Below are 17943 nucleotides of genomic sequence, written 5' to 3'. Positions count from 1 at the left end.
TGGAGGCTTATCCTTGCTAGCCAGGTTGGGTTGATAGCATGGAGCCTTCTAGAGCAGTTGTTCTCAACCTGTGGGTCATGACCCCTTTGGGGGTCCTAACAAGCCTTTTACAGGCATTGTCCAAGACCATGAGGAATATCAGATATTTACATTTTATTGATAACAATAGCAAAATGACAGCTATGACATAGCAACAAAAATAGTTTCATGGTTGGAGGTCACCACAACATGAGGAACCGTATTAAAGGATCTCAGCATTAGGAAGGTTGAGAACCTCTGTTCTAGAGGGAATCTGAGTCCTTCAGGTGCTCTCTTCTTCCAGGTGCTTTATGTATTTTAAATTACTCCAACAGACGACATTTGAAATAGATCATTGGTAGAACATGCAGAACCCTGAATCGGCTATCCTGGTAAGATTTCTAGACCCCTAGTGAGGGGACTGGAGAGATGGCTCAGAGGTTAAGAGCCCTGGCTGCTCTTCCAGAGGTCCTGAGTTCAATTCCCAGCAACCACACGGTGGCTCACAACCATCTGTAATGAGATCTGATGTCAACACTGTACACATAATAAATACATACATACATACATAGACCCCTAGTGACCACTCCTCCCTATGAGAAGAGCTAGAGAAGGTGGAGAGGCATCTCTTCGTAGGAAGACTTGGGACCATGGCTACAAAACCCAGGTCCCCATCCTCACTTCCCCCACAGCCTCAAAGAGACTGAAAGGTCATCATAACTTACTGCGCTCTTAGATCCTGGTCCTCAGCCTTATGGAGGTGATCTCTGGATCACGTCAGCAGAGCCCATCTCTTCTTCATGGCTGTTAACAACACCCTCCTACTTTGTCCCTCCACATCCCTCTGGTTATGGTAGCCATGCGTTCTACCAGCTGCTGCCTTCCATCACCGTGATAAATAGCAGAGATAAGCAACTCACAAAGACAGAAGGCATAGCTGGGCTCACGGTCTTTGGGTTTCTGGATCAAGGTGAAACAGCTTCACCGCTTTGGCCTCTGAAAGCAGATGTTCATGGGATCTCATGGCAGAGCAGTTCAGCTCCCCCATCACCAGAAGTGAAACTGAGAAGGAAGAAGGGACAGGTGTCCCACTGTCCTCTTCAAGGGAATGTTCTCAGTGACCCTAAGTTCCCATCACTAGGTCTCACCTCTTAAAGTCTCCAAGAGTGCCAAGGAGGGGACTATGCCAACACATGGACTCTCTGATGGATTTTGAAAGATCAAAACTATAATCTAATAACAATTTCTTGTAAAGTTTTTAAATATTTTAACCTTAAATTTTTTTCATATTCTATTGCAAAAATTATTTATTATTATTATATTATTATTATTAGTGTGTCTGTGTATCTGTGTGCATGTGCAGGTGCACTTGGAGTCCAGAGGTAGTAGATTCCGGACTGGAATCACAGACAGTTGCACTGTGAGTTGCCTGAGTTGATGGAAGGAACTAAACTCATGTCCTTTGCAAGAGCAACATATGCTTTTAAATGCTGAGCCATCTCTTCAGCCCCTAATCTTTATACTCTAATCAGAACATTAAACATAATTATATCCGTTTACAGATATCTTCATTATACTAAAATCATCAATGATAGCTGTTGCTATCTGCAAGTGTTTAATATGTTTCTCTAAAATGTGGTTTTTATTAGAGAGGTCCTTTATGACAATAGAGTGTTATGTCCAAAGTCCGGATCCTCAAAACACCATCAGGAGACCGAATCTGATGCAAAAGCAAGGAGTCTTTATTGCGAGTTAACTCAGGCCTCTCAATCTGTCTGAAGCAGCACCAGCAGCAGAAGAGCAGGAGAGACCCCAAACAGCATAGGGAGGAGATTTTTATAGTGTCCAGGCAAAGAGGGTGGCCTTAGGGAATTCCAAACCTATATAGCTACAGATTTGGGATTGTCTGCCCCCTATGAGGTAAGGAGTTGCCCATTTCTAATCGACTCTTCCCTTTAGGGAGAGAAAACCATGGTGTCTGGGGTCAGGGAGAGGTTACACCTCTAGACTATGGAAAGCTACTTCCCTGGGCTAAAGTCAGGGAGAGAGGTCATGCCTCTAGATTACAGGGACTGCCTCTTGCTCAGAGATTGGTTGGGTTTTCCTGCTCAGGGATTGGTTGGTTTTGTGTTTCACTTGGTCAGGGAGAGATGGCTCTGATTTCAGGGTCAAACTGTGTTTCTTTCACTACTCCTTTTTAGCCTTTTGGCTCTAATTTTAGGGTCAAGGCATAATTCTTCAACTGGCTCTGATCTTAGTGCATTTCTTTGGCTCTGGTTTCAGGGTCAGGGTGCTTTTCTCTGGTTCTGGGTTCAGGGATAAGGTGTTTCGTTTGCTGACTTGGGTTCCAGATCCTGGGTGTGTTTCTTTCACTGGCTCTGGGTTCATAGTCAGGGTGCTCAGGGATTGTGCTATGGCTACAGATCTGCTGGGGACTGGGTCTCTCACAGAGAACACGCATGAGCTGAGTCATATGTCATATGTATGTCCACTGCCATTCCATGTAGCATTCACAGTGCACCATTGTTATAGGCAAATATGGTGCCCTGTAGGCACCCACAGGGACTTCCTGGTTCTTCTATCCCTAAACAAGGACTTAGATGGAGACACTTGGGTAGGAACAGAAGAAGAGTTTAGTAAGGCCAACTGCTGAGAGTTGCGGCAAAGCTGGAGAGAGGCCAAAAGCTCAGTGTGCACTGACTGGAGTACACACATTCCTTTCACTCAGACTCTGGTGTGTGTCAATCTTGGTGGGAAGGGACTTTCCAGCCTCCTTTCTTTTATATGCTAATTTTGACCTCACTTTCCTGCCAGAGCTAAAACATAAACCTTCCTGGGAACACAATAGTATAGGATCAGCGGACCTCCAAATAACCACAAGGGAAGCGAGTCCTGGCATAATTGAGTGAGCAGGGTGTTCACAGTTCTGAGGAGCCAGTAGCCCATGAAGTTAATATAGTTCCAAAGGTTTCACTTGACTGTTAGAGGGCTGTTATGTCAGACACAAGTGGGCAAGGAATAGCTATCAAGGGAAGCGAAGACAGCCCAAGATAGAGTGTAATTATACTCTGAACCTGCAACCTTCTGACCTCTCCACAGTCGCTGGGGCGCTAATCAGTCCGGCAGTCTACAAGGTGGAGCTTCTGGTAAGTATTGGATCCTTTTGTTCACACACATTTGAGCAGAAGAACAAAAAAGATATGGTTTATACGTCAAAGAAAAATCACAGGGCAAGGAAGAGTGCTTGCCTATCACGAGACCACCCAAGTTCAGGCACACCAGTGGCCCAGGCTAGAGAGACTTCACTCACATACAGTGTGTGTGCATGAGAACACACAGGCGGCAATGCTATGCCCGAGTCTACTGAGACAGGGAGGGCTGATCAGGAAGCAGGTAGAGAGAGAAGTGAGAGTTAAGCTTGGAGATTCTTCCACATGTTCAAGGCCAGCCTGGGCGACTTAGTAAGATGCTTCCCTCCACCCCATAAGTAAAAGGAGATCTAGGGGTGCAGGAGTCTGTGATCCAGTCTCCAGTGCTTCCAATTAAGCCTGAGGAGACAGCAAAGGGGCAGTTGTTTGTGCTCATGGCATGCCTTACTATGTCCAGGGAACTGTAGAGACCTCTGGGGGTACTGGTTTTGGTGATAGGGTCTGGGCTGGGCGTTTTCAACTTTTCATGCATAGAACTGAATTTCAGGCACACAGATTTGCAAGTAGCATTGCAATACTGCAGAAACATGCTGTCAGAACGACAGTGGCCGCATTAGCCAGCATTAGCCAGGGCCCCAGTTACTGTTTGTGGCTTTTATGGACTTCAAGAGGAGTTTGATGGCTATGGGGCATTGCACTCTGTTTTGACTGACAGATTTTAGCTATGTTATCTCTTTTCCTACTGTTCATGCCCCTTCCTATAATGTATTTGATTTTAATCACAGGCACTCACAAGTACGCATAGGCATAAGATGGTAAGTAGGAAACTCTCCCAGCAAGTTCACTTAGCAAACACAGTTTGCCTTATGGGGCAGGCACCTAAAAACCAGTTCAGGCCAGGTCAGACCTCCTGTCCTCATCCCAGACACAACTAGAGTATTATTGAATAAAATCTGTTTGATGGTCAGTTGGAGGAGGAGAAAGTTGTCCCAGTATTTAAAGAGGATGCGCCTGCCGTTCCACACAAGTTGTGCTGACAGTTACTGGGTGGTTTTCCAGAGAAGGGTGTGTGTGTGTGTGTGTGTGTGTGTGTGTGTGCATAATAGGTGGAGGTGAGGGTCTCAGGCTGCCAAGCGCATTGTTAGAAGAACAGTGTGTACATGGCCCAAGCCAAGAAGAGTTTCAGCTTTGGAATTTCCTCGGCTTGTAACACCTTTAGCTTACATAAGTACAGTTCCGCGTTCTCAAGACACATGGCGCTCCAACAATTTTCCTATTCTCTCACTGCAACAGTGGGTATGAAAGACGCACTTCCGTAGTCAAGCGCAGAAGACCCAGAGTCGCAGCCAGCCCCTCCCAAACGGAGTGGATCGGTTCAGAACGCCGGTTCTTTTCTGGAGCGGGTCCTCCAGATCACCGAGACTGCGGGCCAGAGCGCTCGTTCTCTCCGCCACGGTGTCGCTCAGGAAGCGACTGCACGCTCGCGCGTGCGTACTGAGCGGCACCAGCTTTTACGTCATCGCGGGCGCGACGCCCCGAGGGCCAACTTGGGCTTTGGTCTGGCGGGGTGGTGGCGGCGAGAGCGGCTGGGAAGATGCCAGTGGCGGTGATGGCGGACAGCGCCTTCAGTTTCAGAAAGCTGCTGGATCAGTGCGAGAACCAGGAGCTTGAGGTAGCGCGGCAGAGTGGGGCGGGCGGGTGGGCGCCGTTTCCAGGGTAACGGGCCCGGCCGCGGCCTGCTGGGAGAAGATCCCCCCCCCCCCCCCCCCCATTCATCACGCTGTGGTTCCTGACCATAGTCGGGAGACGCTTCTTTGTAATGTTAAGATAAAAAGTTCACTAACCAGGCTAGGAGCGGTGCCATAGGAATCTCATGGGACAAACGTGAGGCGGAGGCAGGAGGATTACCGGTGAATTGGAAGCCAGCCTGGGCTACGTAAAATCAAAACAACAAAAGAAATAGGAAAAAAAGGCTCCCCGACTAAAGGAGACGGCAGCAGCATGTTGATGCGCGCTTAGTAGACCTTTACCGAATGGACAAAGACCTCTCTAACTACCCGTTGGTTTTTAGCTTACTTGTATAGCCTTTTTTTTTTTTTCCATAAAGGGCCGAAACACAGTGCTTTAAGAACCTTTTAGAAATATTTCTGTAGGAAATCGTGAGGTTGTTGTTTTTTTTAAGTTTGAGTCCTTCCGAGGTGATGCCACTTAAATGTTTGTGTGTATGTAAAGAAACTGTACCCCACTGTAGGTAGTTGACAGCCGACAACAGATCTAAACTCTCTCCTCAGATTCTAATCCGTGATACTTTACTAAGATTTTTCTGCATCTGTAGTAGTACTGGAAAAAGGGGCTTTTTACATCTGAATTTTTTCCTTTTCTGAAAGTGAGGTTTTTCTCCTCTTTTGGTCCCTGTAGGCTCCTGGAGGAATTGCCACACCACCAGTGTACGGCCAGCTTCTGGCTTTGTATTTGCTTCAGAATGACATGTAAGTAGTAAGAAGAGCAGCAGCCTCCACGAGATTAGGCCTATGGGTGTCTTTTATCATAGTCCCGTTATATCTGTTTTCCGTTCAGTCGTAATAATCATTAAGTTAGAATTTCTTGGTGTGTGTGTTTTACATACATCGAAAAACCGTGGCAGGTTCCTGAGAAAAGACTAGTGTCAGGAGCCATTGACCTGTCCTCTTTTATCTGAAGGCACACATCTTAAATCCCAGCACTTGGGAGGCAGAGGCAGGTGGATCTCTGAGTTCAAGGCCATCCTGCCACAGAGTGAGTTCCAGGACAGCCAAGGGTACACCGAGAAACCGTGACTCAGGGGAACACTGGGAAAGGCAGGAGGCGTTAGGCATGTTTTTAATTAGTCTTCTTAGGTCAGAAACGGATGTCTTAGTGTGCTAGAGAATAGAGGGCCCTGTGACTTTGTCATATTTTTACAGACACTAAACCGAGTTTTTCAGTATTCACTTACAACTTATTTCTGTTTTTGTAATCATGTGTGTTATGACTGTTCTAACCCCTTAAGCCCTGTGCCCACTAGGAGAAGGGCTCCTAATTATAACAACACTCTGCACTCATGTATTGTGAGGGGCGTGTCAAAGCCTTTAAATGGATACATTATTTATATCTGAATGGTCATGCAGGTAGTTTTATGTAAGTCTGTGGTTTGAATGTTGCTGTAGTGTAGGGTGTGAATTGTTAATTTTAAAAAGTCAGCAAAAATTGAAAAAGATTACCTTGAAAAAGATTATTTCGTTTCCTTTTTTCTGGAAAGCTGCTTTTCATCAGAATAGATTGATATAAAACTGAATTGTCCTCTGAAGTACATTGGCAGGAATTGTTCCATGTGCTTACCGTAGAACCTGGCCATTCCATGAATTGACTAAGATGACTTGTTCTTAATTGATCTCTGTAAATTAGGAATAATGCAAGATATCTTTGGAAGAGGATTCCACCTGCTATAAAGTCTGTAAGTACTCCACAGTGTGTCCCTGTTGATTTAAAGATAGTGGCATGGCCCTGAATGACAGCCTCCAGTCTTTCCTTTCCCATACTCATTACAGAAGCTGTTGTTAGAATGCTAAAGTTACAGCCCTCCAGCTTTCTCTGACAGGGCTCAGGAGTCTGTTCATGTGCTGATGAGGCTTCCTAGACCTGCCTCTGTGGGTGGCGAGTGAGGGGCTGGAGACTTCAGCAGACAACTTGGTCCTGTAATGACAGCTGTTCTGGGAACTGGCGTGGTTTACATGGAAAGTCACTGCATTAAGATATGTTGTTAATTCAATTTCTTACTTGGGATGAGAGATTAATGCAATAATCTGAGAAAAGTTTCTTGCCAAGTAGAATGAAGACTTTGTTTCACTGTCCTTCCTTTCCCTGAACTTGTATTTGTTAAGAGTGAAACCAGAGGCAGGAGAGCAGAGGTATGAATGGACCTCTGCACACAGGCTCTGCGCTTGACATAGCCTTGCTAATCAGCTTCCTGGTAGTTTGTCCTAGCTGAGTAAATGCTAGAATCTTCAGTTTAAATAGGAGTTCTTAAGATAGTTGATCCCCAAAACACTTTTTTACTTTCTCATGCTTATAATCGTTGTATAAAAATGTTAAGTATATAAATTGTTGACATTACTGCCCACAACATTTTAGAATCAGTCAGATCCAACCTTTGGATGTTGCAAAACCATTCTGTTGCTTGCAAAGTTCATAGTCTGAAACTGGGCACACAAGTTACAAAAAGAGAAAGGTTTCACAGCTCATACCTATGGGCTGCAGGTTGGACACAACTCTTAGAAAAGTAATTGTGTCTCCTAAAACCAGTAGTGTGTGTTTTAATGATATAGCTAACAAATTTTGTGTCATTTCTGAAATTTTGTTTGACGATCCAGTCATTATAATTTCAGAGTGAATTCCTTCAAAGGCAACAATATTTATTGCAGGCAAATTCTGAACTTGGGGGAATTTGGTCAGTAGGACAGCGAATCTGGCAGAGAGATTTCCCCGGCATCTATACCACCATCAACGCCCACCAGTGGTCGGAGACTGTGCAACCAATCATGGAAGCCCTTAGAGGTAGGGTTTCTTTGTGGTTCAAAGTCACGTCGCACTAAGCCTGCCTTGGAGTCCTTGGAGCTGTAGTCCTGTGCTGTGTCAGTGTGCTCTTTAGAAGTAGACAGTTCTGATTTGTTGGTGTTTTTCAGGCTTGCTCTAGATCTATGCTAGTTGATTCTTCATTTCCTTTCTGGGGTTTTCTGGGGAGCATGGCGGGAGCCGAGGGTGTCACTACCGGTTCCACACTGTAGTTACTCCATTAGCCATCTCTCCTCTCCATCATATCTTTGTAGGGACAGGAAGGCTAAGACAGGGTCCTCGCTGTATAGCTCATTCTGTCCTTTACTCCTTGTGTTACTGGTGTGAACCACACATGTGACCTGGTGAAAGGCTTCTTTGCTATTAAGATGAAACTAGGCAATAATCTACAAGTTGATGGTATGGGTGGGTCAAGAGTTTTTAAGTCTGTATTTTCAAATACACAGACTTTGGACTTTGTTAACCCTGGCCTTTGATAGCTGTTGTGTCCCCTGTATACATCTTATGAATGAATAAGCTCAGAGACTAGGGGCTCAGTTTTGGTTTTGATTGCTTTGAAAGAGTAGAGGCCCGGCATGATGTGGCACTGACACACACCGTCTCTGTCTCGCCTCCCTCCTGTCTCACACTCCCCTGCATGTGCTTCCAGTCTTTCGGGGTCACTCTTTCCTGTTCCTTTTATTGGCTTGGGTAGGTGCATGTCCATGTACATGTTGCATTCTTGTTGGCCAGCAGCATTGGATCCTCTGGAGGTTGGCTCCCTGGCATTTCTGAGCCATGCAGCATGGAAGCTGGGAACCAGACTCCGGTCTTGGAAGAGCGGAACATATACGGACTCTTAGCTGCTGCTGTCTTTCCAGCCCCGTTACACACATTCATACAGTGGTCTCTCCTGTCACCTCAGCTCTGTAGTCACTGCCTGCCTTCAGTGTGTTCTCTCCGTTGGTGTGAAGGTCCTCATCAGGGTACGGACGTGGGTGTACCAGGAAGCAGAGAGTAGGGATTGCCAGGGAGCTGCACCAGTCAGCCCTCTGCAGTAGTACCTGGATCAGCACAACACAGAGCTGTGTAAACAGAGCAGGAAATAGCTACTTTCAGTAACTATGAGCTGAATTTCAGGGTAGACGCGGGCAGGGGAAGGAGTATGGGGTGACATCACCTGAGTGTAGCGGGGCTGCCTGAGAGCTAGTGTGGAAACATCCCTGGGAGGAGCCATTGAAGGGTTGATTGACAGGACTGGGTTCAGCCTGGTAAGTACAGGCTGCCTTTTCCAGGTGTCGGGCTGCAAATTCATAGGCAAGACTTGGGTAAGGGCTCCCTACTCATGCAGTGAGTGTTGTGTGGAGTTGATTCTTCCTAGTACCCCTCACACTGGATTCTCTGTGAAATTAAGAGTTGCTTCCAGTCCACAGACACCCATTCCATCTAGTGGAGCATGCTGGAGTTGGATCTCTGGAGCCAGACTTTTGAGTTTTCATTTTGGCTCATCTGCCTTTTGAGCTTCGTTTTTTTGTTAGGAGACAAAATTGGAGAGTTAACTTGTAAACACTAAGACACTATTCTATCCATGAAGATTTTCTTGGGATTTAACAAATCCCCAGCTCCCCAAATAGTTTGTCCCATTCTTTTCTCTAAAATGCCAGCCTGGTGAGGACAGGCTCAAAACAGATTGGAATTGCTAGAGTTTGATGCTTTGCTCTTTGGTGTATTATAAATTTCTTTTCTAGTCAAGAGCAACAGCTGCTTCACCTGTTACATCCCACGACTCCCCACAGCACCACTAGCTGAGGACCAGGAGCTCAGACACAGACCGGTGGGGACAGAGTCCTCAAGCCGTAGCACCTTCAGTTCTGTCCAAACCACTCAGTTCCATGAGGAAACTAGAGATGTCTCGACTGAAGAGCTTGGTGGGAGAGCTGTTTGTTACAGAAAGCCAGAAAGGGCTGGCAAAACACCGAGGGGGTAGTTGTTCATGGTGGTCACTCTCACCAAAGCCTGAGGGGGATGAAGGGCCGGTCTTACTGGACTCTAGAGAGGATTGATTCCAGAGCTGTAGAGGGATGTCAGCAGGGCTAGTTGGGGAACAAGCATGTGGCTGCTGATCTAGGATGCAGAGCCTGCATATCTGCATCCATTGTCGGCCTTCTCCTGCCTCTCTGTATGCTCTCCATTCTTGTTAGCCCTCCTCTGCCTCTTCACACACCTGCTTCTTTTCTCTTCTATTCTCATCGGCTCCTGTCTGTTCCCACTCTAAAGTCTGACCAGAATGCTTGAGCGTTCTGTGATTTTTAAATTCTGGGAGAGGGTTATGGTACACATTTCTTTCTGCATGTATGTTTCTGCCATTACTGCCTTAATTCTTCCCCCCTGAATGTCTGTCTTCTTCATAGGGAAATTTCTGCCCCTCTAAGACATTCTAGAAGTCTAGTGGCGGAGGTAGACTGAAGCAGGATGTACGTGTAAAGACTGCAGGGGAGGAATGGTGGCATTAGGCTTAGTGGGGAAGGAAGGAGTGCAGCTTAGCATCAGTGTGGGAGACTCTGTATACCATGGTATGCATTTAGTGGTCAGAGGCTTCTCTCCTTCCACCTTTACATGGGCGGGGGTGGGCGGGGTGCAACACACAAACTCAGGTCTCCAGGCTTGGGTAGCAAGTGCCTTTACCCACTGAGCCATTTCCAGGTCCATTGTATCTGCAGTTTTTCAGACCTGTGAGAAATCCCATGGCTGAGGGCATAACCCCATTTGGGTTCCAGTTGTACTGTCAGCAAGCCCATGCTCGCAGGAGCACTGCAATAGGTGTTATCAGACCTTAAACACCGGGGCCCAGAGCCAGGTGTGGACTGAAAAGTAGTCTGGACCAGGGGACTAATTGGAGCACAAGGTGCCTGAAGGGGCCTGCATTATGTCCAGTTGTCTCAACTGTGGACTATCAAATCTGGATATTTATTAAGCAGGTTGGCAGCCTTCTGGAGGAGCCTTGTTATTACCAAAAGGGCACTGGACAGTAAGACTGGCTGGGTTGGGTGGAGCATTTGTCTCATTCTGGAGTTTTCTTAACGTAGGTGTGTGAGCACGGGAAATGCAGAAGGCTGTTTCCAGGAACATCTTGTGCTGAGGCCTAGCAGCACTTTCCCTTGAGAGTCAGACCTTCAGGCATGGGGTTCAGGGTCCTGACTTGAGGCACACTTGGAGGTTAGGGACAGGTGTGGGGATAAGGCTTGTGCTTCTGCACCAGAGGAATGCTGTGTTGGAGACCCTCCTGAGAGGGGCCGCTGTATCTCTAGTGTTTGCAGGTGAAATAGAGAGCAAGGGAAACTGAAAATGTTTGTGCCCTAAATTGGTAAATGTTTGCTTTCTTAAGACTGGGGTCTTGTGGATGTTGTCTTCCACCTCTAGCTTGTGCCCACATGGGATGTGAGGAATGCATGTGTTCACTCGAAGTATGGGTCCCTCATGGAATGTGAGGAATGTATGTGTTCACTCGAAGTATGGGTCCCTCATGCCTTCTGGCTGCCGTGTCTGCTTGGGTGGGTCTAGTCTTGCCTGTGAATAAAAACTGTGGGACAGAGCTGTGTTTAAAAGTCCTGCTGCTGACCGTCCCCCTCCACGACAGATGCAACGAGGAGACGTGCTTTCGCCCTGGTCTCTCAGGCGTACACCTCCATAATCGCAGATGACTTCGCTGCCTTTGTCGGCCTCCCTGTGGAGGAAGCTGTGAAAGGTACCTGGACTTGCTGCTTCCCTACAGGGAACAGAAATCACACAAAGCATAGGTTCTCTGTTCCTCCTCTGGGACTCGAGGAGAATGATTTTTGGGATTTAGTTGGTGGATTTTTTTAATCACCTCCATGTAGCACCTGTAACCAAGCTCAGGAGTGTCCCTGTGGCGTCTTTGTAGACATTTGCACAACTACTTAAGAAAGCTCTTCTTAGCTGACCAAATTGCCCAGGTTTACCCTTTCGTGCTCAAAAAGACAGTTCTGTCTCATTACATTTTAGTCACTTCTCCGGTTCCTTGGCCACGCTCAGGTACTTGTTGCAACTCTTAACCCACTGGTCGAACACTGCGTGTACTTGGTTACTTTGTTTTACAGTGATTGGCAGTCTTGATTTTCCAACTAAAATGGGAGGCCATCAAATGTCATTTATTCTTTAATTTCCAGAGCCTATAATAGCTTCAGGCTCACAGGACAGTGGGTGCTGGAAGTTGTGGTGTGGGTGGCTGTGTTTTATTTTATGGGCAGTTGGTTTTGGTATGGGCATTAAACCCAGGAGCCTCATACACCTGCATGATTAGTTATTACTACTATAGAATGCTGCGAGGGGCAGAATACAACTGTTAGTCTATTTGGAATTAGACTAATTAGGTGACTACTACAGAAGACCAAAGTTATCAGTGATTATACTCTAGAGAGTAAAGTGGAGCTTTCAGAAATTTCAGGATATTTCAAAAGTAAGTTTATCCAATCCCTGTGGTAACCTTTCTAGTAAATACACAGCACCTGAGTATGGCCCTCAGTGCAGTGACAGAGGGGCAGGTGTGGGTCCTGCTGGGACTTGTGCCCTTCTCCCATCTGTGTGTGAACTCTGCACTTTCAGGTGTATTGGAACAAGGATGGCAAGCCGACTCTGCCACAAGAATGGTTCTTCCCAGGAAGCCAGGTAGGTGAATCCTCGGAGACAAGTGACATCAGAGCAGAATGACGTGGAAGGTCGCCTGCTTGAGACTCCTGTTCTATGACTGACTTTAGACTAGTTGTTCTAGCTTTCAGGTCAGGCCCTGCCCTGCCCCTGCTGTTCCCACCCCCATACCTGCCCTTCATCTCACCTGGGGGGGGGGGGTGTTCATTCCTGTCTGTGCCTTTTCTGCCAAGTCTTTAGAGCTAGGTGTCCCGCTCTCATCATAATCTTCCTGCATCAGCCATACTTCCTTCAGCTGCCCCGGGGGGCTATTGTTTAGACAAATGTCAGTGTTCAACCCCAAGGTTGTAGATCTTAAGGAAGATGGAAGCCAAAGTGTTTGAAGTGGAACATAGTTACATTGCCATTTGAGAAGCAAGTGTTTGTAGTGGGGGTGAGCGGTACGGTCCTGACATGACTTCTGTTGATTGTCTGTAACTGTCTTTTTCTTCTTGTTTAGCCTCAGGAGCCCTGGATGTTTCCTTTAACAGGTTTATTCCCTTATCAGGTACATGTTTTCAAATGGACATTGTTAAGTGTTTCATTGTTTGCTAATGTATTTTCTGTAATGATTAGAAATTAAATTCTGCAAATTAAAGTGGCTACAAGAAGGAAACTATAGGCTTCCCCGTAGCTGTGCCAGAGTGGTGATGTCTGCTAGCCTAGACGTGGAACTACCTGCCATCATGCTAGGGTCTCTTGGGGTTCTGGAGTGCATGCAGAAGGCTCCACAGCCTGGCATGCCAAATTCGTTGTTAGCATGTAAATCCTGAGGTTGGATCCTCGTCCTTGTGCTGCTCTAGCTGTTGACAGTGCAGTGTTCTGCTTGGACCAGGCACATGAGATGCACTTAGAGTTGTTCTTCACCTCTAGAGTGTCCCACACTCAGGTGGGTACCTGTTCAGGTAGTGTTGTGGTCCGAAGGAGATGCTGCACGCTAGACATGTTTGAGTCTTCACATAGCTGCTGAGGCGTGTACATGTTCATTTGAGAAACCAGACAGCTTGCCTGCTCTCCAAAACCTTCCAAGCCTCTGACAGGCATGGTTTTTGTCTAAGATCAGGTAGCACTAATACAGTTACCTTATTAAAGTCCTCCACAGGCTGGTGGCAGGTTGGATGCTCAGTCACACCACTGGCTAACTTCAGTTGTGCTTCCCTCATTCTTTTGTAGAGCCTGCCCCAGTCCCACCAATCCCCAACGAGCAGCAGCTCGCCAGGCTGACCGACTACGTGGCTTTTCTGGAAAACTGATAGATGTGAGTTCAAGATTCACCTTCAGCCCCTGTCACTGGCAAACAGACGTGGAGTTTTATTCCGAGTTTACTGAACAGGGCGAGCACCTCGGTGTCCTTTCGGTGTGATAAAATGCACATAGAAGATGAAGCGGATTGAACAGTTTCCTCCTCAGACACTGCTGAATGTCCTTGAAACAGTTCTCATCTGTATTGATCACTTAGGTTGGAGCCATCAGTATTATGCAGCTAGTTTCTGTCAGCGACTGGACTCTGAACACAAGCTGTCCTGCTGCAGGGAGCAGAGAGGGTGCTGTGGCACACACCACACTCTTGCGTACCATTGGCCTCCAGCTGGAGTGATGCGCTGGGGGTTTGCAGAGGACTGTCCCCAGGCAGTGACCAACCCTCACTATCTCTCACACTCTGGAGAATGTGCTTTCTTCCCAGCCCAGAACAAGGAATCACTGCTGTAGGATGAGAAATCGCTGAGGACTGCAGAGACCGTCTCCTGGTGAGGGGCTTGTCAGCGCTACAGTTTTCCTGTGCGCAAGCATCATTGCATGAGGTGGACGGTGCACAGTTAGAATGCAGCTGATGTGTTCGCATAAACTCTTAAGTTCTGATGTCTCCTTTCAGAAGAAGGGAAAGGCATGGAGTGCGCTGTGTGCTGAAGGAAGTTCCAGAGCGGGGGTGGCCCATGCAGACTTCCTGCCTCTCCCCATCCTGTGTAGAAATGCTGAGTGCATCCATTTTTGTTCCTGTATGACAGCCCTTGAAGATTTGAGGTGGTTAATGTATCTTCAGATTAAAACAGCCCTGGTTCATTTATTCTGCATTTGTTCAATAAATATTTAATTGAATTCTTAAACTGTTCCATCTAAAGCTCTTTCTAGAAATTTCACATCTTGGTCTTACTGTGAGTACAGTTATAAGTTTGTCCTTGTCTCAGAAATATTTTATTTAAGAGTTAAAACCTTTTTATTTTTATTATTATTTGGGAATTCCATGCATGCTTATAATGTGTTTAGTTCAAATTCATCCTCTTTTTCTCAGATTCTTCCCCTAGACCAGTGTGGTTCGCAACCTCCCTAATGCAGCGACCCTTTAATACAGTTCCTGTGTTGTGACCCTAACCACAAAATTATTTTCATTGCTGCTTCAATACTGTAATTTTGCTACTGTTAGGAATTGCAATATAAATATCTGACATTTCCAGTGGTCTTAGGTGACCCTGTGAAAGGGTCATTTGAGCCCGCAGGGGTTGCAACCCACAAATTGAGAACCACTGAGAAACTATTTTACCTGTGACTCTGGTGAGTTACATAATTTGTTTTCATCGATTCTTTAAAAATGATCTGACAATATTTTTTAAATTTCCATTTTATTTAATCCTGGGAAATCATGTTAAAATGTTTTAACAGTTGGCAAAATGAGGACTACAGAAGCCAGAGTGTTGAGAATAAGGCAGTGGTACCAGCGGTGCAGGCACCAGGTACGAAGTCTAGATGGATGGATGGCTCCTGTTTTTAGTAGCGCATTGGGGTAGACTCAGATGTGTTCTCGTTGGGATTGATGACATAGACAGAGTTGTTGAGTGAGGCTGTGGATAGAGTGGGGAGATCCCGTGGTGTGTAGTGAGTGCGAGGGTAGCTCACGCAGAGGGTTCAGCTGCCTGTGTGTGCATACCTGCACACACGGAGAGAGTGTCATTCAGGTGACTGCATTGCCAGTGATGTCATAGTTTACAAGGCCATCCTTCATGCTCATAAAATAAATTAGCAATTAGTCACATTGCTGGCGGCAGGGATCTTAAATTTGACTTGGAAATGTCTGATTTTTCTTGGTGAATAGTACTTCCTCCTCCCAACGGACAGGGCCCAGAGTGAGCAGAGGACAGCGCTGGTAGGTGGCAGGAGCACTGACTGGAAGAGTCTTACGGGGTTGGTACTAGTGCAGAAGGTCAGCCTACAGAGTACGGCCCAGCACAGAATGGGCTAGGCCAGGAAGTGTGTGAAGACGCAGGCTCAGTAAATGCTGCTGGTGCCAGCTGACTCCATGCCAGAAGTCAGCTGTTAGCGTGTGAATTATCTATGAATACATCACACACCTTACACACAACACACATACCATATATACCGCACACACCACACACTACACACAACATACACACCACACATACACTACACAATATACACAACACACTACACACATACACACACAATACACCCCTCACACCACGTACACACACAATATACAAAAACACACCATACACATCACACACACAAAACACCCCCTCACCATGTACACACAACATACACATAACACAAACACGACATAAGATACCATACGCACAACACACATACACTATATACCACACATATACCATACATATACCACACCCCCTCACACTACACATACTACGTACCACATCAAACACATAAACAACATACCATACATACCACACACTCAGTACACACTAGCACACACACACTACACACAACATATACCATACATACCACATATCACACTTTTTAAAGAAAGCTTTTAGGACAGTAGTTCAATTTAGTAGCATTCGCCTTGCAAGTGTAAAGTTCAGAGTTTGGGCCCCAGACCCACATAAATGCTGGGCGTGGTGGCACACGTTTGTTATCTTGTGAAGGTAGAGACAGGTGGATCCCCAGCGTTTGTTGATTAGGCAGAATAGCAGAATAACCAAGTCTCAGGCCAATAAGAAACCCTGACCCTAAGGACATGGATAGCCTTCCTGAGGATGACATCGAAGGCTGCCCTCTGGACTTCTCATATGTGCACACATGTCCACGCACCTGTGCCTTCTACATATATACACCCTTTTACAAATATACACACTCCTAAAATAAGACTACATTTGTTCCTATTGCTCAACAATGTTTTTCTTCCTAAAAACAAAAATATTTTTTCTCACATCATGTATCAATCTAGAAATCTTTCAGCCCAAATATTCATTGTCCATGATGGATGGGGTATGAAGACACTAGTGACTGAGTCTGCAGATCATTCCAGACTAATGGGGTAGGAGAAGTCGTCTTCAATGGTGTAGCCACTAACAAGTTACCTAGCCTGTAGCAGACACGAACGGACCAAGCCGATGCCCATCTGGGTGGCCCTTGCTAATCAGCAAGTCACTGTTCCAGTTTGCTTTTTGTTGCTGTGATAAACCCCATAACAAAGAGCAACATGGAGAGGAAAGGGTTAATTTCATGGTGTAGGCTTCCAGGTTCATCACCGAGGGCAGTCAGGGCAGTAACCTGGAGGCAAGAACTGAAGCAAAAACCACTACCAAAAACCACTACGGGATGAAGCTGCTTACTGCTTGCTCTTCACAGTTCACTCGGCTTGCTATGTCGTCCAGCACAGGACCACCTGCCCCGGGGTGGCTCCACCCATAGCTGGCTGGGCCCTTGAATGTAAATCATTAGTCAAGAAACTACCCCTATAGACCATAACCTGTCACTAGGCCAATCTGAGGGACATATTTTCTCAAGGTTTTTTGTTGACAAAACAAAAACTAATCAATGTAGTCCCAAAGAAAAAACTAAAACACAAGACCTGAGGATGTGCAGGGGCCTTGCTGGATGGAGGAGTAGGAGTTGTCGACAGGAGAGGGAGGGTAGGGCTGTGAGTATGACCAGAATGTATATGTTGTATAAAATTGTCAAATAATAAACTGTGGAAAGCAAGCCCCTCTTAGGGGCTAGAGCTACTGCTCGGCAGTACAGTGCTTGCCTGCCTTTCCCAAGGCTCCAAGCTCAGTCCCCAGTACCTCATTCATCATCACCACCCTCTCTGTTCCCCACCCCGCCCCAGCCCTCCTGCCTTTTGATTTCTGTAGGACCTGGCTTTGAGTGAGTTTTCTCTTATTCTCTTTCTCTTCTACCACTGTGAATAAGCAAGAAGCTGATGAGGGACCTCCTCTAGCCTCCTGCAGCACCCAGAAGGGGCAGCTCTAAGGAAGCCCCAGTGAGAAACATGTCTGCACAACTCTGGAGTTGCGTTGCAGGTGGAGGTTGCTTTCTTTCTGTGACTTAGGGATTTTTCTTGTGCAGCCTCAAAGTGAGCCTTATTCAGAAACTCATTGCAAAGCCTCATTTAAGTTTTCCTCAATCCCCATCTCAACCAGAATTATCTTCCAAGAACACCCAAGGTGAGGTCATAGGGCCCCTGTGGACATCCCCGTGGTTCCTGACCACTCATGGTCCCTCTCTGCAGCTACAGGAGATCCGCAGT

At 46.5% G+C, this 17943-nt stretch overlaps 1 protein-coding gene across 1 annotated transcript; it reads left to right on the top strand.

The window, feature by feature from the left end:
- The first annotated feature begins 4693 nt into the window (after positions 1-4693).
- Cops8 (COP9 signalosome subunit 8) lies at positions 4694-14539 on the top strand. The gene is made up of 8 exons (XM_057762847.1): positions 4694-4839; positions 5586-5656; positions 6591-6639; positions 7607-7739; positions 11374-11481; positions 12360-12422; positions 12901-12948; positions 13614-14539. Exons 1-8 carry the CDS (start codon positions 4762-4764, stop codon positions 13691-13693), a joined length of 630 nt encoding a protein of 209 aa, XP_057618830.1. The 5' UTR covers positions 4694-4761; the 3' UTR covers positions 13694-14539.
- The last annotated feature ends 3404 nt before the right edge of the window (positions 14540-17943 follow it).

Source organism: Chionomys nivalis, chromosome 2 (genome assembly GCF_950005125.1).
Source record: "Chionomys nivalis chromosome 2, mChiNiv1.1, whole genome shotgun sequence".
Taxonomy (NCBI): domain Eukaryota; kingdom Metazoa; phylum Chordata; class Mammalia; order Rodentia; family Cricetidae; genus Chionomys; species Chionomys nivalis.
Note: the sequence above shows the minus strand (reverse complement) of the source record. Positions and strands in the feature narration are given on the sequence as shown.

Bases quoted from the DNA above. Each gene is read 5' to 3' on its own strand.
- Cops8 (XM_057762847.1), top strand. From the start codon at position 4,762: ATGCCAGTGGCGGTGATGGCGGACAGCGCCTTCAGTTTCAGAAAGCTG. The intron at 6,640-7,606 runs GTAAGTACTCCA...TATTTATTGCAG, and splicing joins TTCCACCTGCTATAAAGTCT to GCAAATTCTGAACTTGGGGG. The intron at 11,482-12,359 runs GTACCTGGACTT...CTGCACTTTCAG, and splicing joins TGTGGAGGAAGCTGTGAAAG to GTGTATTGGAACAAGGATGG.